The sequence below is a fragment of the Cricetulus griseus genome, chromosome 4, assembly GCF_003668045.3.
Source record: "Cricetulus griseus strain 17A/GY chromosome 4, alternate assembly CriGri-PICRH-1.0, whole genome shotgun sequence".
NCBI classification, from domain to species: domain Eukaryota; kingdom Metazoa; phylum Chordata; class Mammalia; order Rodentia; family Cricetidae; genus Cricetulus; species Cricetulus griseus.
This window is the reverse complement of record NC_048597.1, coordinates 165,929,394-165,954,105: the sequence shown is the minus strand read 5'-3', so window position 1 is coordinate 165,954,105 and position 24,712 is coordinate 165,929,394. Positions and strand designations below refer to the sequence as shown.

The window sequence follows — 24,712 nt, the reverse complement described above, 5'->3', positions numbered from 1 at the left end:
TCTTGGTCCTCTGGAAGTACAGTCAGTGTCTTTATCTGCTGAGCCATCTCTTTAGCCCTTTCTTTCTGCAGTGGATGGCAGGAATGAAGAAACTCCTAATTGTCCAAAGCCTTGAGAATAAGTGATACTTGAGTGTTCAGCCCTAAATGGAACATATATGTCAACCTCATTGAGACTCAGAGAACATGGAAGAAGAGGGGCCAGAAAGACTGTAAGAGCTAGAGGATGGGGAGGTGAACAGAAAAGAAGAAATAAAAGGAGTTCAAGACTGCTCCTAGTTAGGTATGGTGCAGGAGAAGGGTTGTTGTAGATATGGAGGAAACCATAGCCAGAGGAATCTGGAAGAGTTCAGAGTGAAAGTGACCAGGCTGAGCTGGGTCATGTGATGAGAAAAGGGAGGGGAGATGGGAGAGCCAGGAGACCAGGAGACAAAGAGACCAAAAGGGAAAAGGTTAAAAAAGGACCAGTGTAACCAAAATGTCTGGATTATATAAGGTAGAGCAGCTGGGGTAAGGGCAGCCCAGCCCCCGGAGTTCATGGTAGAGGTAGGTATGTCAGCAAGGAGGACTCTGTAACAGGTAGGGGCTGGGGGATGCTGGGAGAACCTGGAGGCCAGAACCATCGTTGATATGTTAAATGGTCAGTAATGCTGCCTTCAGGGAAAGGACATGTCCTTTGCACCCATGAGCTCTCTGCAGCTATGGTTACCTGCACAAGATCAACCCAACAGGATCAGTCAACATTCTAGCAGGCAGCACTCACAGGACTCAGGGGATTCCAAAAGAAAAACAGGAGAGGACCTGACGAGGTTGAGAGGTGCCACTGAGCCCAGAGGAGAAGGTGGAATGGAGGTTTAGATATAAGGAATTTCCACTGAATTCTATTGTTGTTTATAGTAGGTTGTCAGCAAATTTTCTTGGGTTTTCCTGGTACATTAATAAAATTTGATGAGAGCCAGACTTTCACTTGCCCACACATATTCGACTACTTTTGTTTGTCTAGTTTCTCTGGTTAATTCTAGGACAAACCGAGCTACCTATAGTGACAGTAGATAGCTCTCTTAGAATAATTGCTAGTGAGTGGAAATCTGGTTTTGAAGTAAGAGATTCTCATTATATTTTACCTTGTTAAGAAAGAATCTATTGGTCTGGTGGTGGTGGCACACACCTTTAATCTCAGCACTTGGAAGGCAGAGATAGGTAGATCTCTGTGAGCTTTAGACCAGCCTGGCCTACTATTTGAGTTCTAGGACAACCAGGGCTGTTACACAGAGAAACCCTGTCTTGAGAAACAAAACAAAATAACAACAACAACAACAAAAACAAAAAACAAAAAAAAGAGAAAAAAGTAATCTATTTATATTATAATTGCAGATTTAAAAAGTATCAGAGAGATGACTCAATATTTGGGACCTTGGTTGGGTTTCACAAGCTTCTGTAACTATCTTTCCAGAGGCTCTGAAGCCCTCTTCTAACCTCCATGGCATGCACACAGTACACATGCAGGTAAAATGCATAAAATAAAACAAAACTTGAAATTATAGACAATTAAGCATAGAGCTAGGTATGGTAATCCCAGTGCTTAGGAGGCTGAGGCAGATAGAGGGAGAGCTCAGTTCCACACATGTCTCACACATCCATGTGGGACAGTGGTGGTAGGTGTGGGGGGGTGGGGGATGGGGTGGGGGGTGGGTGCTGATCTCTAGCTGCAGTCTCTGTGGCGCTAATGTGTAACATCAGCAGGTGGCCGAACTGCCAGGTCACCCGCACTTAAATCTAGCACTCTGAGTGACATGGAAATGAGTTCATTCTTTTATGTCAGTGACTGCATAGGCTGCAATTTGGATCTAAACCGTCTATCTTAAGAGCAGGATTAAAGATGTAAAGTGTCGATGTTCAGATGAATTCCTCTTGGAAGGTTTAAAAAGAACTCTTAAAATGCAGAGTAGAGAACCAAGAGAGTGCTCTAGAATTCCCTAACGAGTCCTCTCTATCTTATAGAGGTTTTATTTTTTGAAACTTTTGCTTAGGCACAGATTTTTAAATGTTTACATGAGTTTAAAAAAAAAGTGAAGCCAGAGATGGGAAATTTGACCTTTATCAAACTATGTGTTTGAAGTGTGTAGTATTTGTAGTTTTAAAAGCATTTAAGCTTACTCGTAATGTTTGAAAGCCTCTCTGACAACAGCAAATGTCTAAAGTAGACTTCTCATCAAATATGTAGGATTCCAAAGTATGGCTCACTGGACTTGGAGTGACAATTGAAAAGTTTCTAATTATAAAGTGAAATAAGACCAGAGCTGTTGTAGTGAGTGAAAAGGGACCGGGAGATGGAAAGGGGAGTGAGAATTCAGTCTCCAGCTAGAGATACACTGAAGTCAAATCAACAAAAGCAAAACACCTGGAAACCGGAATAAAGATTTCTTTCCTCTGTCTTTCCTTTAGAGTGGCGTCTCTTAAATCTCAGGAAGTGAATATGCAATAGGATAGCTTAGGAAATGCAAAGAGGCCCAGGAGCTTTGTGGCTCATGTCTGCAATCCTGGCACCTAGGTGGTGGAAGGGCTGGAGTCCAACTACACAGCCAGTTGAAGGCCATCCTGGGTTCCATGAAACTGTTTTAGAAAGGAAAAAGGAAGGAAGAAAGGAGGGAGGCAGGGAGGGAGGCAGAAAGGGAGGGAGGGAGGGAAGAAAGAAGATAGGGGGGGAAAGAGAGTGATTAAAAAGAAGAGAAAGATTAATGCTGGAACCTTCCCTGGATGCACACGTTTGTGCCAGCAGTTCTGGCTTTCCACTCTTCTGAGCTTGTGTGGGAAGCAATCCACAGGCCCTACATTAAGACCCTCAGCTTTGTCAGTGCATATTAGTATGCTAATAAGAGTTACACTACACCAATTTCTCCCAATTGGAACTGCTTGAGAGCCAGGAATGACTGTCAGCATCTAGGTGGGCAGTTTGGTCACGATCTCACCGGGATGAGCCCAGGTCAGATTAAAAGTCTAACCACTAGATTGTGTCAGGGAAAGGGTCCTTGCTGAAGAAAAGTAGCTTCTTTGTTTTCGGAAACTCTCCTACAGGGAGCTCCTGCTGTGGGTCAGTTCACACCCAGAAAATGTCTATCAAAAGTTGTGAGAGGCTGCCTATCCCGTCATTTAACTGAAGACTCAAAAGATGTCAGAAGTGAAGACTTGCCCTGCCCTGTCCCAGAAGATGAAGGGACTGATCTCAAAAGTGTCAAGCAGCTTGCCAGGATGACTTCCCTAGCCATATCTATACCCGGGCTTCTCTCCATGACCTTGTTCCTGGCCAACGGGATCCTAGTTCCCATCACCTCCTGCTGCCCAGACCGACGGGGGCGCCACCGAGACGAGCCCCTGCCTACCGGCACCATGGAGTAGGTCATCATCATCATCATGTCCTGGCTCTCGGCACGGATGTGTGGCGCAGGCTCTCCGCTGTGGCTGCGCTTGTTGCGCGCTGCGCTCGCGGGGTCCTGGGGTGATTCGGGGACCTGGCCCGGTGCACGACTCAATTCCGCCAGAAAGGCGCGTAGGGCGCTGTCTTCGCGCTGCTCCCGGACTCGTTGAGCCTCCAGCGCCCGCAGGGCCGCGCTCAGCCCGCGCCACTGGCACAGCACGAACACGGTGCCCGCGGCGTTCAGCGCCGACAACAGCGCTACAGCCACTAGGGCGCCGCGTAGCCCCCAACCTGAAGCCCCTTTGCCCCGCTCTGCGGCTCGGGTCATGTTTGCGCGCTGGGGCTGGGCAGTGCAGGGCAAACACTGGGCCTCTCTTCCCTCAGTGGCAGATTTTATAGCCTCGCTCGAGCTGTGGGCTGTTGGCAGAACCGTGAGTCAAGCTGCCTTTAGACCCGTCTGGCAAAGCGGGTTGGGGACAGTAGTGGCGCCCCAGTGGCCCAGAGGGACAGGCGGGCAGCAAGGGGGTGAGTAGCAAGTGGCGACAAGTGCGGAGGAGGGGCGACCAAGCAAATAGCAAACAGGCCTTCCCTCTTTTTCTTGCTGTCCTGCCCGTGGGCATTGCCAGGAACCAGGCAGGCATAGCCAGGGTTAGACTGAGGAGGAGGGCAGGAATTCTTAAAGCCTGAGAAGTTTCTAGATTCCACCCCCTTCTCCCGCCAGTCCTCTTTGGAGAAAACCATAAGCATACCCAAATGCATGTGTCACTGTTCTTGGGAGGTCTGCTGCTTGGGCCCTGGCCCAGGCTGCCCATTACCCATCCATCCTCAAGGCCACCATGTGGCCACGAAAGACCCTAAGAGACTTTTTCCAGAACAGGGACAGTGAGAGATGAGAGATGGTTGGCATTAGAAGGGTAAAAGGCCACCCATCAGAAGCAGAAAAGCCCAAGTCCTCTTAGGGAGCAGGGATCGTATGTCTTTTAGGACTAAGCTAAGAACTCTCCCATGAGACCCAAACCTGGGAGGCAGCAGTGATGAGGCAAAAATGCTTTTGGAGACCTGGTTCTAAAGCCAGCAGCCAATGCCAGACATCTGGGAGCGATGTGGTTTTCTCACCCTCCACCCTGCCACCCCACCCCCAATGCTGGAGATCAAAGCCAGGGTTTTGCAATAGCTAGGCAAGAGTCCTACTTCTGAGCCACTACATGGGTCAGGGTGGTTTTGAACTCCTGAGGGACAGTAGGACAGTAGGACGACAGGAGGTGAGGCAGGAGGACAAGGAAACACAGGAGTTTTGTAACTACCTCTACAGCCTTTGCAGCCCAGGTCTTGCTGGTAGCCTCCCTGCCACAGAAGAGAATATGCTGGTAGAATCAGACTTACTTTCAGGGCGAGCTGTGGCATGGCCTCTGGAAAAAAGCACAAGATACCTGAAGCTCCATTTCCACCGCAACCCCTAGTCCAGCTTTAGTTCCCTGGGCTTCAATAGGAACTCTGACCAACTTGAGTATTCTTAGAAGATGGATCTGAGAAAGCAGGAAGGGCCTGGATGTGATACCCGGGAGAGCATGGCAACAATGTCAATGACTCTGCCCAGTTCCTCTCAACTGGAACATACTGTAACCTGTTGGAAGAACTGGTGTGCATCCTTTGTTTTCTAATCCATGCTAGGATTGGGCTACAGAAAGAAAGTGCCTTGGAGCTTAGCACTCTTAGACTCTACCTTTACTGAGCCCTTTCGATGTGTCGGTCTCTGGGATGGGCATTGAAGATATAGGAGCAAGCAAGGCACACAGAGCAAAGAGTGGGAACACCATGGTGACTTCTGGGCATTTCTTTAACCTAGCATTTATTACAGCTATTGTAGATCACCTGTCACCAATACTATCAGCGACACAATGTAAGACTCCTGAGTTCAGGAGACATACTTGTTGGACCTTGTCATTTCCATCAGGTAAGATAGAATGTGTATTTAATAATTATCTGTGTGATGAGCAACTGAATGAATGAGTGATTGAAAGGTTTGTGAATGACATTTCTAAGGAGAACAGGTATACCCGGTGCTAGTGGCACTTATCAGCTGTTCATATGGCCTTGGTTCTGGCTGCTTACCTCCCTTGCAAAGCTAGGTTCCAATGTTGGGAAGTGTCTGAAGTGTATTTTTTTTTTTAATTTTAAGTAAGGACTACAGCTCTAGATAGAATGGAGATGAGGATCCACTAGACTCCTCAAGCTAAGAAGTTGCCCCTCCTGGCACATGGGACTCAAAAGGCTGTGGCATGGTCACCAGTAGGACTAGTGGGTGCAGCACCTGGGCTATTGCATTGGAGCCAAGAGAGAGGCAGAAGAAGGATAAAAGAAAGACTGATCCCTTCCTATGAGGAACCTTCATGGTAGTTTGAATGGGATTGGGCCCCATAATCTCATAGAGAGTGGCGCTATTAGGAAGTGTGGCTGTTTCAGAGTGGGTGTGGCCTTGTTAAAGGAAGTGTGTCACTGTGGGGATGGGCTTTGAGGTTTCCTATGCTTGGGATACTGCCCGGTATCTCAGACCTTTTCATGTTGCCTGCAAGACACAAGACTCTCAGCTATTTCTTTGGCACCATGTCTCCCTGCAGGCTGCCATGTTCCCCGCCGTGATGATAATCATGGTGTAAGTGAGCCCTCAATTACATGTTTTCCTTTATAAGAGTGGCCATGCTGTCTCTTCACACAGCAATAGCAACCTAAGTAAGACACTTTCTCAGCTCCATTTTAAATCTTTCCATGCAGGCACTTGGCAAAAAGAAGGGCGGACATGTTAATATCCTGTCAGGGGACTGTGCCCAATCATCTCTCATGTCATGGTGTCTCTAACCAGCTGCCTTTCCCATTTTCCCTCTATCTCCTGTCTGTCTAGACACCAGAATACTATACAAACACCTTACTCCTTAACCGACCTATTCCATGCAGCCCTTTCCTTATGGAGCCTTGTCTTCTGTGTTAGCCCCAAGTGTCCCCTCTCCCTGGCCTCTGCAAGTCTTGCTGCTTCAGAGATCTTGAACACCGGGCTTTGAAATCTGACAGAAATGACCCTGGAATCACCTTTGGACAGTGCCTGTAGAGATCTTAACCAAACCTCTTTAAAGAGCTCCTAACTGTTTTCATGAGAAAGCTCTTGCAAAGCCCTTGGCTTATGGCCATTTCTGCTTAGTTTTGTTGCTGTGGGCTGTGTGGATTTTCGGACACTGGGCTCTATGTTGTGGAACAGTGTGGTAGTCTTTTAGTTGCATTACAGTATGGTAAGGGTAGGGAGCCCCTATTACTGCCTCTCAGCTCACATTTGTGCTAAGTAGGAATATGTTGATGCTTTCTGAGAACTGCACATTTAAAATCCTTATCATTTTTATTCTATTTATTCCGTGTGTGTGTGTGTGTGTGTGTGTGTGTGTGTGTGTGTGTGTGTGTGTGTGTGTGTGTGTGTGTATGTTATAGCATGAATATAGAAGTTAGAGGACAACTTGCCAGACTTGGTCCCAGGAATGGAACTCAGGTCATCAGGCTTGGTGGCAAGTGCCTTTGCCCTGAGCTGCCCTTATGGCCGAAAACTGAACTTTCAAGTGTTTGAAGCACTTGAAAGTTTTTGCCTGAGTTATTCTGACTTTGCAGTCATTTCTGTGGGGCCCTTCATCTGTTGATTCCTAAGCCTCTTGAGGTTTCTTGAGAACAGATGCATTTACACAATGTGACCTGCCTGGTGCTCATCTTGATGGGCTGGTACTTTCTACTTATTAATTTTTAGAAAAAAAGTTATCTATCAGTCTGGCTTTCTTTGTTGACATAGGAGATTCAAGATACGGTGGAGGTACAGGGAGATACATGAATTCCCTCTGATGGAGACCAAAGAAGCCAAGAATACGATGTGCCGCCTTCACAATAAGGAACAATTTTTTTCCATTAAAAAAGCAGATTCTTTTTTCCAGCAGTTAAATAGCAGTCCCTAAAATGAATTCTGCCTAGCTAACATTAGGGCTCTGGAAAATCAAACAAGAATGTTCTCCAGCTTATCCTGTAGCAGGTTTCCCTGGTTATGAAGTCAATAATTTTATTTAGTATATGGCCTGACTATTGGGTGTCTTGATCTTTGATAAGGACTGGCACTATGCTATGACTTCTATGCTTTCCTGTCTCTCCATCTCCGTATGTGATTAGGGGAGTCTCTTTGAAGGCTGTCATTATGCATAGCCTTCACTCAACCTCAGTTTAACACTCATTTCTTCTTCTTCTTCTTCTTCTTCTTCTTCTTCTTCTTCTTCTTCTTCTTCTTCTTCTTCTTCTTCTTCTTCTTTTTTGAGACAGGGTTTCTTTGTGTAGCTTTGGAGCCTATCCTGGCACTCGCACTGTAGACCAGGCTGGCCTCGAACTCACAAAGATCTGCCTGCCTCTGCCTCCCGAGTGCTGGTATTAAAGGCGTGCACCACCAACGCCCAGCCCACTCATTACTTCTTTAATGAATTTTAGAGACAGGGTCTCATGAAGCCCAGGCTGGCTTCAAACTCATTGTGTTTCTGAGGATGACCTTGAACTCCTGATTTTCTTGCCTCTCCTGGATGCTAGGATTATAGGCATGCATCTCTACCCTTGGCTTTTTAAAAAATTATTATTCCAAATTGGGGTGTGTGTCTCATTATGCAACCAAAGTTGTTCTTGACCTCTTGTCTTCCTGCCTCAGCATCTTGACTGCTGGGATTAGAGACTTCTGCCAGGAACTGGCTCCAGGGGAGTATAATTCTAAACAAAGCTGTGAAGTAAATACTATGATGAAAAGACTGAAATTCTGTACAATCACATGGCTGAGGACCCTGTTTTAGACCCAAGGGTATGGAGTTGGTGTTCTGGTGGGAGCTCCACCCCAGCCCCTGGCATCCATATACCCAAAGAGTCTGGAATGTTTTGGTGGAAGTTCCACCTCAAGCCCCCTCAGTCATTTCTCTCTAAACCCTGCCAAATCTCAGAAAGCCAGACAAATGATGACCCCTCCCCCAGGGGTGCTCAAGACCACTCCCACAGGGTATTTAAAATGTCCCCCTCCCTAGAAAAACAGACACATGGCTTTTCGGTCTTTCTTCCCTGCCTCCTCTTTGGGGGACCAGAAAACCATCTGGGAGTTGTATCCAATAAATGTGGTCTTTTTCCAATTTGTTTTGATTTGGTCTGATTTGGATTGTTTGCTGTGTCAGCAGAGAGGCTTATCGGGTGCAGAAACTTTTCAAGCCTCTCCCCCAAATCCTGACATAACGATTGTAGCCAGTTGTCATAGGTTGTGTTCTCTAAAAGCAATGCTGAATTAGAATTTGAGGTGCAAGGCGTTTCTTAGAGATCAGCACGTGTGAAGAGTGGGGACTGCCCCTGTGGGACTGCCCATCAAGATATCTTGTGTTATGCCAGACATGGTAGCTCACACCTGTAATCAGGACTCAGGAGGCTGAGGGAGGGCAACTGTCATCAGACTTCTCAGGGCTACATAATGAGTTTCAGGACAGCCTGGGCTATGGTGTATAAAAAGAAAGTTCCTTGTGTCAGACTGGCTGGGTTCTTAACCCTGTCCCAGTTGGTCACAGGGCAGATGCAGGCTGTCCCTAGATGGATAAGACCTTGGGTTAAGTGGCTTCCTAACACCAAGGCAGATCTTAACCTCAAGGCCAAAACCTGGAAGTGTGACTGTTCCTGCAGGGGAATCTGGGGCTTCCCCATGTCTATTGTGTCAACTACCCAATTTGTGCTGGACACAGAGCTGTCACTTCTATCGGGGACTTTGAATTCTGACCAGATCAGAGTTAGAGGAGACTTTCGCTTTCTCAGGTGCAGATTCAGCTTTTCATCGAATAACAAAAATTGTGTTCAGAAGCAATTAGAAATAAGAAGCTTTATGCTTGGGTTCTGTGAGGATTACTCATGAATTTGAAACTGCTAAATCCCTGGGCGTGAGTTAATACTGCAAAGCTCCACTTCCAAAACCTGAGCTATTGTTTTTGAAAGAACAAAACAAAGCCTGGCCAGGCTGGAAAGGCACTCAGAGTCCAGAGTCCCAGGCTCACCAATACCTAGAACTCCATTCCAGAGGATCCGACACCCTTTTCTGACCTCTGTGGGCTCATGCACAGACATATACTCAGGCATACACATATAAAATGAAATAAAATTTAAAACACCAACAAAACCCAAACAAACAAAGCCTCACGTGGATAAGGGCACTTCTGTTTTCAAAGGTCTTTCTTATGTCATTTGAGTCCCATGATAGGCTTGTGAAGTAGGCAGGCCTTTAAATGTTTTTAAACATGGTACTGGGGTGGAACCTGGGGCCTTGCATGTACAAAGCATATGTTACCACTGAGCAATGCTCCCAGCCTCGAGGGGACAACTTACAAATTTGCACAGATGAAGAATCCAGTGCTCAAGGAAGTCTCAATGTCCAAAGTCAGGATGTTAAAAACATTCGCACACACCTGCTCATTGGAGGTAGAACCATGCAGGTCCCAAGCTGGGGTTCAAGGCAACAAGGAAGTCAGGGACTAGGGTCCTGGAAGGTTCCAGATTGGTGAGGTAGAAAAGGGCTCAGAGTGCAAAGTGCTTAGCTTGGCCCCAAAACCTGAATACCAAAGTCAGTCAGACCTTGAATGCTGCATGTATAAGCCAGACAAGAGAAGGAGTCGGGTACCGGGCTGGCATCTATGAGGGGTGTGCAGAGATTGGTGATATAAGGATATGATTTACTTTGAGACCAAGTAAAGAAGCTGCTGTCACTGTTGCTCAAAGATGAATATGGTTCCTGAAGGAAAGGCACACTGGAGACCTGAAAGACTGTAAGGCCTATCCTCAATGACAAGACAGACAGACTGCAGCCCTCCAGAGTCTGGGTGGAAGTACCCAGAGGTTCCCAGCAAGGCCAAGTCTTGAGAGGATTGTATCTGCAGAGCCCAGAGACTACAGCTTGGAAGGAAAGCTCCCCATAGGAATAGTTCAGTTCCAGTCGTGTGCCCTGACCTGAGACGAACTAGATGCCCTCACACTGTCTGGAAGCTGTGAGCGTGAACACTTGTCCCCAGATGCCCCTGATTCTGAAATTCTGAAGCGACAATTAAAAGCTGCAGTTGCTGAAAAGCATGGACTCCTGACTTGTGCCTTAAGTTTAAAAGCTGCTCTGCCTTCACCTGGTGTCTGCCTCTTTTAGTTTTTTTTTTTTTTTAATTTACATTTATTGGAGGGTGCAAAGTGCAGCAATTGCAGAAGTTGGTTTTCTCAGTATATAGGTTCCTGGAATCAAACTCAGCTTGTCGGAGTTGGTAGCAAGTACCTTTACTCTTCGAGCCCTCTTGCTAGCCCCGTCCCCTTTACTTTGGCTGAAGGCACAGAGATAGTCATTGTCCCAGATCTCTAGTCAATTTGAATTCCAGCAAGAGACAAATAACCCCCTCCACTAGATGAAGACAATTATTCTTGAGGGTGAGGCTGAACCTAGGAGCAGAGACAATTATCTCTTGAAAATCACCTTGTCCCATCAACTCATAAGGACTCTTTGTCCAACCACCTTGTTGAATCAGAATCTAGGCAATGACAGGTAAACCACACCTTGCTACTGACTTGTTTAAAATAAATATTTTATTGGTTTATTTATTGTTGAATGTGTGTGTGTGTGCGCGTGCGTGCGTGCGTGCGTGTGCGTGTGCGTGTGCGTGTGCGTGTGCACTCATGTGCATCTGCCACAGCCCAAGTGCAGAGGTCAGAGAACAATGTTTTTTTACTATGTGGGTCCCAGGGATAAAATTCAGGCCATCAAACTCATTTACAAGTACCTTTATCCTCTGAGTCATCTTTCCAGACTGGAACTTCTTAATTTTAAAAAATATTTCTAAACTTTATTCTTTGGAAATGTATGTGTATTCAATGTATCCTGATCATATTTATCCTCTTTCTTCCTCTGATTTCCCCTGGCCTCCCCCAATATATCTCTCTCCCTATTTCATGTCCCTTTTATTTTTTACTTTTATAATTTACTGAGTCCAGTTAACACTGTCTATATCTGAACAGGTGTGGGACCACAACCTACCAATGATCAAATCGCAAAGAAAAGTGACTCTCTTTCCCCCAGTAGCTATCAGCTACCAATAGCTCCTTAGCTAGGGGTGGGTAGTAGCCCCTCCCCTGCTCATGCTGGAATTTTTGACTAGATTGAACTTGTGCAAGTCTTGTAGAGGTGGTACCCACAACTCTTCTGAGTTCATGGATGCAAGAGAGATGAAGGCAGAGTTTCACATAACTCCTCCAGCTCTTACATTCTTCCCAACTCTCCTCCTGCCATGTTTCCTGAACCTCAGGGTGTGGAGAGGTTGATAGACCAACTTCACCCATCCAGAGTCCCATCTATGGCTGAGCACTCAAAAAAAACACTTATTCTCAAGACTTTGGACAGTTAGGAGTCTCTGAGATAACCACTACCTACTTTGAAAAGAGACGTCTCTGATCAAGGTCGAGAGAGGCATGAACCTACAAATATAAACAACCATATAGAAAGTGGTTTAACAATATGTCCAGTTAGCAAAATAACAGTAGTGGGTTTCCCTCCAGGACTAAGGCCTCCCTAGCCATGGATTTTTGACCAGGTTTACAGTATCAGGCCTGAATACCCTCCTGTGGAATAGGTCTCAAATCCAAACAGAAAGCAGTTGGTGACCTGCCACCACTCCCATTACAGTCATACCACTATGGCACGGTTGGGCACATCTTGCCTAGCAGGTTGATATTGTAGCTTGCACGTTCCAGTGCTGGGTTAGACCACTGATGTCTTTTCTCCTGCAACGGCCTGCATAATATCTACCAGCATCGTGAAAGCTAGTCAGCAGGAAGAGAATTTCCAGGCCAGTCTGAGATTGGTTTCTCTATGTCTTGCAACCAAAGTGTGTGACGTCCTCATCAGTAAGGTCTTACCATCTAGTTGCGGTGGGCAACCCATGGCAATGATAAAAGTCTGTGTTGTTTTTGGAGCTTCTGGGGCCTACCTGGCTTTTTGAGAAGTCTCCTCTGGCTGGCACTGAGATTTTCATTTCATAATCATGTCTTCTGGGAAAGCAATCTCTACCCATGCAGGACACTTCCTTTCCTTAAATTATGTTTTTTAATTAGCTCACAAGCTAGCGGGGTTTCAGAAAGATTTTGTTTTTCTTTCATACATCTTTAGTTTTGATTAGCTCATCACTACCCGCTACTTTCCCCCATCTTTCTGCCCTCATTCCTGCTTAAACCTTCAACCTCCAGTATTCTTGCCATGACTACACACACACACACACACACACTTAGGTAGCAAAAGCATGGGTTTCCTCATAGCCTTTTTACTTCATTTTGGTTAACCATCTCATTTCTTCACTCTGCCACCCCACTTCCTGATTGAATCTCGTTGTCACCCATATTCTCCCTTTCTACTTCCATTTTATCTATATTCTATTATCCCCTATCCCTTGATACAACCCCCTACCCCATTGCTCCCATTTATAGTTTCCTGGATTCCACATATACTCTAAATTAAACACATGAAATACAAGGTTTGAAGCTAGGATCCGTTTTCCTTATCCATTCATCAGTCAATGGACATCTAATGGATCAAGGACCAGGAATCCAAACAATCCAGTTTAAAAATGGGCTATAGAACTTAAAAGAAAGTCCTCAAAAGAAGAAAAGCAAATGCTTGGTAAACACCCAAAATACTCAACCGCCCTCGTCATCCAGGAAATGCAGATCAAAACCACTGTATGATCTCTTCTACTCCAGCCAGAATGACCTTACCAGACATACAAATGACCACAAGTGACATAGATGGGGGAAAAGGAAACCTTTACACACTGTGGCTGGGTATGTCAGTTAGTGTCTAGCTATACCACTTCTGGCCATACAATCTGTGGACTTTGTATCTTACTATAGAAAGGCTTGCACATATGTGTTCATTGCTGTTCTAGTCACAACAAACAGGAAAGGGGCTTCTTTTAAAATATTTTATTTTATTTTTTAACTAAATAAAATATAATAAGATAAAATGAAAACCATCATATCAAAGTTGGACCAACAGAAGACACAAGAATCAGAAACCCACTCATTTATATATTCAGGAGTCCCATAAAAGTACTTAACTGAAAGCTACAGTATGTACTCAGAAGACCTGGTACAAACCTATGTATAGTGTAAAAATTATGGGATAACAGGGTGGATTGTTGAGTCTACTTTTGAACAACCACTATCACAAATATTTTACATTGGTATGAACTTTTGTATATTAATACAAATTTAAAGTTATTTTGTTATATTATATATGTATGTTTAAGGCATTGTATATACGCAGTGTATTTAACATGTAATGGTAAATTTCTAGTCCTTGAAGTTATTATTAAAAACTATTTAGGATAATTAAGAAATACAAGTTAGGAGTTAAGCATCTAACAATCAAATCTGTGATCATGTCAGATATGTTTTCAAGGGCAAACAGAGACGTATTTTAAATAGATATATGATCTTCAAACACTTCAAAGACCTATAGAATATGGCATTTAAGATGTTTTAATACCAAGGCTTTTCATGAAAGTAAGATATGTCTGCTCCTGACAATATCAATTTACTTCAAAAAAGAATGATGGGCATCAAAGAACCTCCATATGGAGCTTACTTTTATTGTGACAAAGTTAGCCATGGGCAAGAAACTACCCTTGCCTCGACTTCTGACAGTATGCTGTCCAAATTGAACAAGCAAGACACAAAAGAAGGCAACTGCAAAACTTTGCGGAGACAAGGTAGGACAGTCTTTCAAAAATTTCCTGCTTCACAAAATGTCTGTCACATATTCTAGGCCTGTAGGCTGAAGATGGATGCCTCAATGCTACATAGGAAACTTGGGTAACTGTCTAAGCAGTTAGCTGTTTCTGTTTGGAAGTTGTTGCTCTGCACTTCCTGTTTACTCAGGTAATATTATATTCTTCTTGGGTCTCTAATGAAGCTGAAGATGAGACAGTTATAGTTTTACAGTTTTCCTTGTTAACAAATTCAGAAAAGAAACTTAGAAAAAAGGTACAAAGTATATAAGGTTGAGAGACATAACAGCTTAAATTGTTTATCTAAGAAAATGTTTTGAGGTCTAAAAGATAGTTTTAGGATGGTAATACAAATTATGATAAAAATGGCAAAGGTGTAAAACTTTAAATTAATCAAGACAAGATAGATAATAGAGTATTTTCTCTAAATATGCCAAATACAAATGGCCTGGACATTATGAATGTAATTCTTACCTGATAATTGTTTTTACTGTATATAGTTTCATTATGTTATAGTTGAGACCTTTCCTTTTTATTTAGATAAAAAGGGAAAAATGTTGTGGGATATTTGTACACTGTGTGAATATGTATTGCTGTGTTTGGTGTGATAAAAAGTTGAATGGCCAATAGCGAGACAGAAGGTATAGACAAGGCTTCCAAGGAGGCTCCATGGGAGACAGGTAAAAGTCATGTGGTAGAATTCAGATTTTAAAAATATGGGTTAATTTAAGTTATAAGAGAGGATAGAAACAGCCTAAGCTAAGACTGAGCTTTCATAATTATTAATTTCTCAGTTTCATTATTTGGGGCTGGTAGAAAAGAAAGTCCATGTGTCTGTACCTATGTTGGCCATCTGATTGCTACTCAGTCTCTGTGAGTTCATATGAGCTTTGCTCAGTTGTGTTAGAGGACCTGCCTTGTTCTCCCTGGTGTCCTCCGTCCCCTATCTTTCCCCAACTCGTTCTGCCTCCCCTTTCATGGGGTTCCCTGAGCTCATTTTAATGGAGACATCTCATTTATAGCTGTGTGTTCCAAGGTCTCTCTCTCTCTCTCTCTCTCTCCATAATGTCTTATTGTGGGTCTCTGTATTTGCTCCTTTCTATTGCAGTAGGAGGCCTCTCTAATGATGGCTGTGAATATAGCTGAGTATCATTAGGAGTCATTTCATTGTTACATTATTTTTTATACCAGTAGTTTTTGGTTTTGCCCTAGGTTTCTGGGCTATCTAGACTCTGGTTCTTGGAACCCAAGCAGTGTCAGGTATGGGTTCCGTCCCATGAGTGGGCTTTAAGTCAAATTGGACATTGACTGGTTACTCCCGTAAGGGCCACTGTTGCCCTAAGTACACTTTGCAGGTAGGAAGGGTTGTAGACCAAAGGTTTTGTAGTTGGGTGTTTACTTTTCTCTTTTAGTAGCCTACAGAGTAAGAAAAGAGGCTTCTTAACTTATGTATACCCCTTGCCCAGCTGTACCAGTGCTTCCTGTGTTTATAACTAAAGTTCACTTTAGTACCTTCCAATGGACTTGGGATCCCTCTATTGGTACCTCTCTCTAGTGTGGCCACATTGAATAAATCTCCTTTTGTTGTTGCTTTTTACTTTTATTCTGTAATTGGCATACCAGGACAGGTGGCTGAGCCCAGCTTGTTGGGGCTTCTGAAGCCCAGGGTTGGCCTCCAAAGCTGTGGGCACTGGTAGGTGGCTTGGCAAAGGGACTCAGCTCAGCTAGATGAGGGTGGTATTGTAGAAGCCTGTTGAGGCCAAGAGATAAAAGAGAGAAGCAGAGTACAGGCTTGTGAATCTCTACCCCAGTCACTGGCTGTGAGTGGCAAGAGAATGGAAAGCATCACCACCCTTCCTTCAGGCCCAGCAACACCCTTTGTGTGAAAGCAAGGCAGCAAAGGACAGCCCTGAATTTAAAAATAGTAACTTCAAAAGCTTGGGGATAATGACATCAGTGCTTATTTTCTTACAGAGCACTGGATTTTTGTTTTGTTTTGTTTCTGGACCCTAAAAGGTGAGACCTACAAATCAAGCTCTGTAGAAGGAAGTAAAACAAACAATAATTCCTCAGGCTAAAGAGAGGACTGACTACTGACTGGAAGGTCTTGGTATGTTTTGGGCAGGAAAAATGATTCACAGGCTGGCAATTCTTGAAGTCGTAAAGATAAAAAGAAAATCTTTCAGTCTTCCAGAAAGAAAATGCAAGCTACTCCCAGAAGAAGGGTCACAGGACATCAGTTTTTGTTGTTGTTTTTTAAGAACACTCAAAACAGAAAAGACTGGACAACTGTGTGAAGATTACTGCATCCCGGGAATCCTGTAGTAAGCCCGTCTCTCTCGGGGTGGAAAGAACACATTTGGGGACTTGAAAGCTTGTAAAGGACAAGCCACAAGGCAGGCGTGAGGGCACATACCTCTATTCCAAGCACTTGGGAGAGTGACGCGGGAGAATGAAGAGTTCAAGGTCATCCTTAGCTACCTAGTGAATTTGAAGCTAGTTTGGGCTATGTGAGATCCAGTCTCTAAAAACTAAATAAAACAAAAACAAACAAGTTACCGTATTTCCCACCTGAGGGGGAAAATGTTAAAGTAAGTGCTAGCCAAACAGTAAATCATCTTCTAGGCTTCAGGATGGAGGGTGAAGAGGTGGTTGGGGGGGGGGAGTGGTGAGGAAGGACCTGTCCGTTAGATTCTGATGGATAGTACTGTACAAGTGCTAAAAATACAAGAGGGATATTTCAGGGGAAGAGTTAGCAATAGCCAGGAACTAGAAATGCTAAAGTGGATAAAATGCTAACGGGGCACTGCACTGGGAGTTTTCCACAGTTCTCCCCTGTTGCATAAGAGTGGGAAGTGCCCATGGTGCGGGAGCAGGAAGGAATAGAGAATGTGGGCAGTGTTTTGTTTTTTATCTTCACGTAATGAACACATCCTATGAGTTTTATTGTGAGTGACAAAGAAGAGCAGGTAGAACTGAAAAGTAGGGCCGAGACCCGAAATGAACATTAAAAGAATAATGAAGCCATCTAATTAACAAACACCAAGGCCACGTGGGATGGGTGAGGTGATGAATTCTAAGACAGAAGGAGAAATAGCTGTCTGTGTGGAACTACTACAGATCTGCAGTGCTAGAACTTGGGAGGCAGAGGCAGGAGGATCACTGAAAGTTGGAGGTCAGTCTGATCCACATAGTGAGTTTTCTGGTTAGCCAGGACTGCATAGCTTGACCCTTTCTTTTTCTGAAAACAAAATCAAAATAAAAGTTGAAGGAGGGGATAAAAAGATACCAGATAAACAGCAGAAAGAATCACAGTGTTAACTGCCTACAGGGCAAAAATCTAAGGTTGGAAGCACTGAATAAAGGGGGGCTATGCAATGAGAATTTACAAGGAAGCTGTGGCCATTTGTGTGAGCAGCCAAATGGGAGAAGACAGCAAAACCATCACTAGTCCCAGTACTTTTCCCCCTTTTCATACAAAATGTGTGTCCCCTCCACAATCCTTCTTCATGTTCCTTCCAATCCAACCCCATGAGTAGGGCACAGTCATACACATATGAAGACTTGCAAAGATTCCATCTATACTCTTATCCTTTTGGCTCAACGTATACCAGTTTGTCTGTTGAGACATTCTACATTCTTTTTCTTTATTTTTCAAGGCAGGGTTTCTCTGTGCAGCCCTGGCTGTCCTAGAACTAGCTCTGTAGACCAAGCTGGCCTTGAACTCACAGTGTTCTGCATTCTTTACTCTCACAAGAAAGGATTTCCCTAAAATACTGCTGTGTTCTTGCTCACTGTCTACCCTGCTTCTGCTGACAAAGGAGCGTGCCAGTCAGACTCCCTTCACTGTGATGAAATGCCTGAGATAAAAAACAGAACAAAGACTTATTTTGGCTCATAACGTCAGATCTCTTGCCTTTGTGGCCTTTAGGTTTGTATCATCAGGCAGTATGTTTTAGTGGGGAGCATGGTAGAGCAAAACTGTTCATCTCGTGGTGGCAGGGTGGGGAAGAAGCCTGAGCCCCAACCCAGAGTGCCACTTAAGGCTACAATCCAGAAAACCTGATATCCTTTCTCTAGGCACCTCCCACCTAGTGCAAATGGCTGAGGGTGAAATGTGAGCCTTAGGGAACATTCCAGATTCAAATCACAAGGAAAAAGGTGTCATGCGCCTCTCTTTCCCTCCCTCCAGTCAGCCTGCCTAAGACAGCTCCTTCCACATCTGTTCTCACACGCTTTTCAAGGGCATCTCTGTGTGGGGAGGCTGGGAGCTCCAGGGCTGCCAGGGGTCTTTTACTCATTTTAGAAAATTGTTGCTGGTCGTTTAATGTTGCTTTCTGCAATCTTTGCTTTGCCTCTAGTAAAGATGGTGCCGGAATTTCCATCTACCTCACTCTTTTTTTTCTCACACACTTTATTGGTGGAAAAAATAGAAGATGGATTTTGAGGGCCTCCTTAAAACTATTCTAACCGCTGATGGATGAGCAGTCCGCATCCATCCTGATGGTTGCTGTGTCAATGTCTTCACCTTCATTTGTGCCTCTAATCCCAGTGAGGCATTGAGACCACCTGGGTAAGATCACAGAAGGATTCTGTACTAAATTGATACTTTCTTGTCAGAAGCACGATGCTACTTGGATACTCTGCAGCCTTAGGAGCTCCTAGCTCTTCTTCCTTTTTTCCCCACTAATGTCTTTTAAATTTAACTTTAAAGTTGGCATGTGAAGCAATGGTTTTGTTATTGCATTTTCATGCATAGATCTCTTATATTTTTGGTTGTGAGCCTAGCCTTTAACGGCTGAGCCATCTCTGCAGCCCAACATAGATCTCATTATAATTTTTTCTTATTCATTTTCCGATTCTACTCCCACCTTTTGAGACAGGATCTCTCCAATGTAGCCCAGGCTGGCCTTGAACTTATTATAATCTTGCCTCAGCTCTAAGTGCTGGAACTTTTCCTTTATAGTTCTTTCCATGTTGGCCTTTGTGATAATACTTTGTCTTGCTTTCCCCCCTCCCACTTCCCTGGCCTTCTTTGCTTTCTCAGCCTTGTTTGTTTATCAGCCTTCATTCACTTACTGCTAGTGCTTTCCAGGGTGGAAGTGGACATTCATTCTTTGTAGATGTCCCCTACTGACTTCCTCAGTGTTTCAAGCTTCAGAATGCCACTGTCTGGGCTCCAGGTCCCTACTCCAAGGCCAGCTATCAATGCATTGTGAAGGCTGCAGGGGCCTCAAACTTGGCATGTCCAAGCCTTCCCTCATGTGTCCTGTTCTTCTTGTCTCAGAGAAAGTGGGGCAGGGGGAGCGAGAACCACACTTAGTTGACAGTAGAAAGTACTATTTACCTTTCTATCACTCTATTAGTAATAGCAGATTTCTGTTTCATATTTTACTGATCAATCATGTGTGTTCCCTGTTTGATGTTCCTTGTTCCTTCCTCCCTGTCTTGTGACTTAATCTGGGTCATCATTATCATCCTTCAAGCAAATCACTGTACCATTTTTCTGGTGGTTTCCTTGCTCCTGGTCTGCTAGTCTGTGCAGCCACAGCCACATCTTGGTCTTTGGTCCATGCAGTATGCTTATGGCACAGATCTGATCATGTTGCTCTGTAGCTTACAGTATTTCAGCCACTTTCCATTTCCTCCTTTTCTTTAAAGTGAAAACCAAGCCTTTCTGTATGACTCACACAAGGCTCTCTGTAACACAACCCCTGCCTCATGTCTCTGGCCCATTTCCCAGAATTCCTCACTTGTGCCTCACAGTTCCTCTGGCCTCTGGGGGGCGCTGCCCCATCCTTGCTCTATGCCCTTGCAGCCCCATCTTTCTGCCTGTCTTCCATTCTCATTTTTCTTTAAAACTCACCCCTGTTGTCTTCTCTAGGGACTCTTGTGTTCTGCTGTTACCTCCTTGGGGGATGGAGGAAGGCTGGCTGCTGCCCCAATTATGTATTCCCACTGACATTCCATCCTTTTAAAGTACCTATTTTACCTGTCTTCCACCCTCCTAAGATGCATCTTACCCATCATATTCCCAGAGCCTGGCGCACACCTGTCATATAGTAGAGATTCAACAGTTTTTAAAATATTTTATTTATTTATTTATGTATACAACATTCTGCTTTGTCGTGACCCAGCATGTCTCAGCCTTAGTCCATGAGGTTCTACCTGAGTGGGGGGGTGTGGACCTGGAAGCTCCGAGCAACCCAACGGCGATAAAGACCAAACACAGGCATCTTGTCATCTTCAGAGAGCTCTCAGTTCCATGTTGTGGAACTAGAGTCATTTCTTTATTAGCCATCTTTTCTGGTGTTTCTTAACCATCCTGCTAATACCACGAGGCAACCATTTCTCTCTTTGTTCCCTTGCTGCTCTGGCCTGGCCACTCGCCTCTTCACTCCTAACCTTCTGTGTCCTCACAAGTTATTCACACACCTCTAGCTCCTCCCACCCAGGTGAGGGCCTATTCAGATGCTTAGGCACATACAGATGCACATAAGAGGCATACTGCCCTGAGGCTATGGTAAACAGTAATAGCCTTACTGGCATTAACAATACAATAGTGGGCCAGTGCTTTCCGTTGTTCCATGTTTAGTGAAACCAAAGGCCGGATCTCAAAATATTCCATAGCGGAAAGATTTTGGTCCCCCACAATTCCTCTCTCTTAAATTAATAAAAAGAAACCTGTGCTTCTGCATCAGGACAGATGACTGTGCCTGTTTTAGGAGGCTCCCTTCAACTTACCAGGGGTGCCCGTCATGGAATCAGGCTTTCCATCATGTGTGTTCTGTCTTAGGATTCCCTGAAAGCAAGGAAAACCGTACCGTCTTTGGCTGGAACCAGTCTCTGTAAAACAAATAAAGTTAGTGGGGTATGGGCCATAGTCCCGCTCCAAGCGTTCTGAATCAGCAAGAAACCTCCAGGAGAATAGCATCTCAGCTTCTCGTGGCTGCAAACCTTCTACGGATGAAGACAAGTAAAGGTTTAAAATGGCCTTTTAAAATCTCTGTGGTAATGCCTCTAGTGCCTCTGATATGGACCTTATTAAAGTTTGCTCCCTAAAACATATTTCTATCCTAAGGCTTGTAAACTGCACGTTACATTCCTGTAAGAATGAACTCTGACTAATAACTCTCCTAATAACATTTGCATAACACATATAACAAGATCACAGACATTAACAGTTCCATCATGAACATACATTAGGGTGAGTTACAAAACAATCAAAAGACAATAAGATATTCTCACAATCTGTGGGGTGTGAACAATTTCACAATTGTAAACCCTCTTCTTTATTCCCTACCTGGGACTCAATGCCCCTTGAAACTTAGCTATTTTTTGCTCAAAGTCCGAAGTTCTAACATCAGTTTTGTAATATCAGTCTTTGAAAGTTAACTAAAAAGTCTTTTGTCCATGTCTTGTTTAAGCATTGTGAAGGAGCTTCTGCCGCTTTGGGTTATGCCAGTATCCGACTGTCCTAAATGGGTCCTTTCTCCCAATGGGAAAACTGGCAAAACAGTTTTGTGTGTCTGTTTGTGGCAAGAAAGCAAGCTGTTTTTTTATCAATTTCTTAGTCAGTTCCTGGATGAGCACTCACAGATTCAGAGAGGTGAATGTAGTCCGTCTGTAGGGAAGCTGCAACTCTGGAAAGCGTCTCCCTTCTTCCTCTGGCTGTAGGTCAGGTGTCCTCAAGGTTCAGGAACACAGGTCCAGTGTTTCATTCCAGCTGGTTCAGATGGTCTCCTGTGGGCCCAGGTCCCGTTTTTTCTTGGTTCCATGCATCTCACCAATCTTCCTCCTGTCAGAAAACACAGACATGCCCTCGACCCCCAAATAATTACGGGGTCTGGTCCCCTCTATTCATCTCTCCATTTGACCTGAGCAAAATGTGCTCGAGTTCCTTCATGCCAAAATCTGTCTGCATCAGATTGCTCACTGACATCCATATTTAAAAAGTTTAAGATAAACGGTGTATTCTTTAATGCACCATGTGGAGACTGGGGGCACAGCTGCCCCCTTTTTATCTTAGAAGCTAGCTGTGTTTTTAGGGCACTATGGGCCCGCTCTCTTATTCCTTCTCCTTGGGGATATATAAGGAATACTTATTTTTTGATCAATTTTCCATTAAGCACAAAATAAGCTGGAAAGCTTTGCTAGTATATCCATACCCATTATCTGTTTTTATAACTTTTGGCACTCCCATGTAAGCAAAACATCTTAAACAGTGACTTATAACATATCTTGTGGCTTCTCCTGTTTGTGGGAGTGGCACATTTTTAACTTGCCAAACTCTGTAATGTGATTCACATCCACTTGCCATAAATGGTTAGGGAGCAGGCGTTGGGGATTCACCCTTAAATTAGCCATAGCCATATTGTGGACATATTCCATCACATTGTTTGATGATTTGACCAGCAGTCTCTCTGGTTAAGCCAAATTTCTTACTTAGACTTTTGCTATTATGATGAAGAAAGTTACAAGCCTGTCCAGCTTTTTCTATTTGAGGCAAATCAACCAATTTTGTTAATCAGTTAATTCATTCCCTTTGGCTAGTAATCAGGGAAAGGACTATTTAATAGGTTCCCAGTGTGACCCATAAACATGGTAATTCACTTAGGTGAATAACATTTTGAATTTGCTCAAATAATATTTCAATCTAATATTGGATCCTATGTATGGAATTGTCTCTATTACCTCAAGAGCCTTAAAACCATAGTGACTGTCAGTATGCAAATTAAATGAATTATTTACCAGGATCTGCAAGACCACTGCAACAGCTTGCAGTTTGATTATTAGAGCTAAAGCCGGAACTGTCTGCTCTATCTATTTCTTTCTATTAATAACCTATGTAAGTGACTCTCCCAATAGAACCATTGGTAAAAACTAACATAGTATTTTTTATAGGACTGTCTTTTACAATTTTGGAAATACAAAAGGATGCATTAGTGTAAATTTTAACAGTCCATGAGGTAGAAACTGATTATCAATTCTTCCTGAAAACTGAGCAAAGACAATCACCCATAAATCATTGTTCCGAAACAACCAATTAAACTGTTGCTTAGTGTAAGAGACATGTATCATACTTGGTTCTCTCCTAAAATACTTCCTAGAATCTATATGGCATTTCTGTACCATGTGGGCTAATGCTTTAAAATAAGGGTTTAGTATTTAGGCTGGTGAGATGGGTAGTCACAATCATAGTAATGGTTCCTTCTGCCATAGAACAGAAGTCGGACTATGCTTTGTGGGGAGTACATAAGCTTCCCATGGTTTTGCATAGTCAATATATCTGATGATGCTAAATGGCCTCCTCTAATTATAGAGCTTGTCTACCTTCTTAGCTGTCTGGGTACATCTGGATCATTATCTCCTTATAGAATCTTACTTAAAGGATTTAAATCATCATTAGATGTCCCAAAAAAGGTACTTAACCAATGAATATTTTATAACAATTTCTTAAAAACTCATTTAAAGATTTTAAACTGTCTTTCCCAATTGCTGTTTGTTAAGCCTTAATTTCTTTAGAATACAACATATGTCTTTAATAATTTTTCAGATTTATTTAAAGTTTCTGAGTAGCCTGTTCTAATCTAACATTCGAAGCTGACAAGCTGATAAGACCTCATTTGCATCTTAGCTGACCTGACTTAATCTGCATCTGCAAAGACACAATCAAGCTGTGAACCTAACAGGTTGGCTCTCTTAACAGGTTGGCTTTTCATAAACCCTTTTTAAAATCATGTATCAATTTTTATTTTCTAGATTTCCTTTTTTAGCCATAAAAATTTAGTAAGACCTGTATCCTCTCATCTGTCAAATTTTACAGAATCATCCATAGATTCCTCATGTCTCTAAGCTAACGCTATAGGCTTTTGCTAACCTTTTAATTGACTATCTCCTAGGGCTCAAATCATTAATTTTTCCTGTTAAGACATTGACTGACTGACTGGATGCTCTTTTTAAACAATATCTGAGGCAATGTAAATATCTCTAATCATATCCAAGGCAATTTAGGCATTTCCATTCATCCACATTCATAAATTCACAATCACATCACGCATCCAGGTGTGGCCACACTGTTCATTCATAACTTGCATACGTCTCACATTTCTCCTTTTGCCTAGGTTGATCAGTTTGTTGAAAAAAAAAATCCCTAATTGAAATTTCTAACATAGTAGCTATAGTCAATCATTGAAATATGAGCATCCAAAATTTGAACAATTCTAAGCTTAAATATGTTGCCCTTTCTTCTCTGTAAGTCTCAAAAACAGTTTCTGTCTGGCTATATCAATAGCATTTATATATATTGATTAGCCATCAGTCATGGCGGCACCTCCCAAGGCTGTAAGTTACCACAAGGAGGCAGGCTGTCCACCGCACTGTCAGCCATTTTGTCTAGCCTGCCACAGATGCCTGCACGAGGTGGCACCAAGCCACTGGCTGAGGGCCTGCAGACTGCGGCCACTGCC

General features: G+C 43.6%; 1 protein-coding gene across 1 annotated transcript in view; it reads right to left on the bottom strand.

The window, feature by feature from the left end:
* The window catches only part of Gldn (gliomedin), a 41,133-nt gene extending 37,391 nt beyond the window's left edge, over nucleotides 1-3,742 (bottom strand). The window contains exon 1 of the mRNA XM_027415071.2: nucleotides 3,380-3,742. Within this exon, the coding sequence (XP_027270872.1) occupies nucleotides 3,380-3,742 (363 nt within the window). The remainder of the gene's footprint in view (nucleotides 1-3,379) is intronic.
* Nucleotides 3,743-24,712: the final 20,970 nt, after the last annotated feature.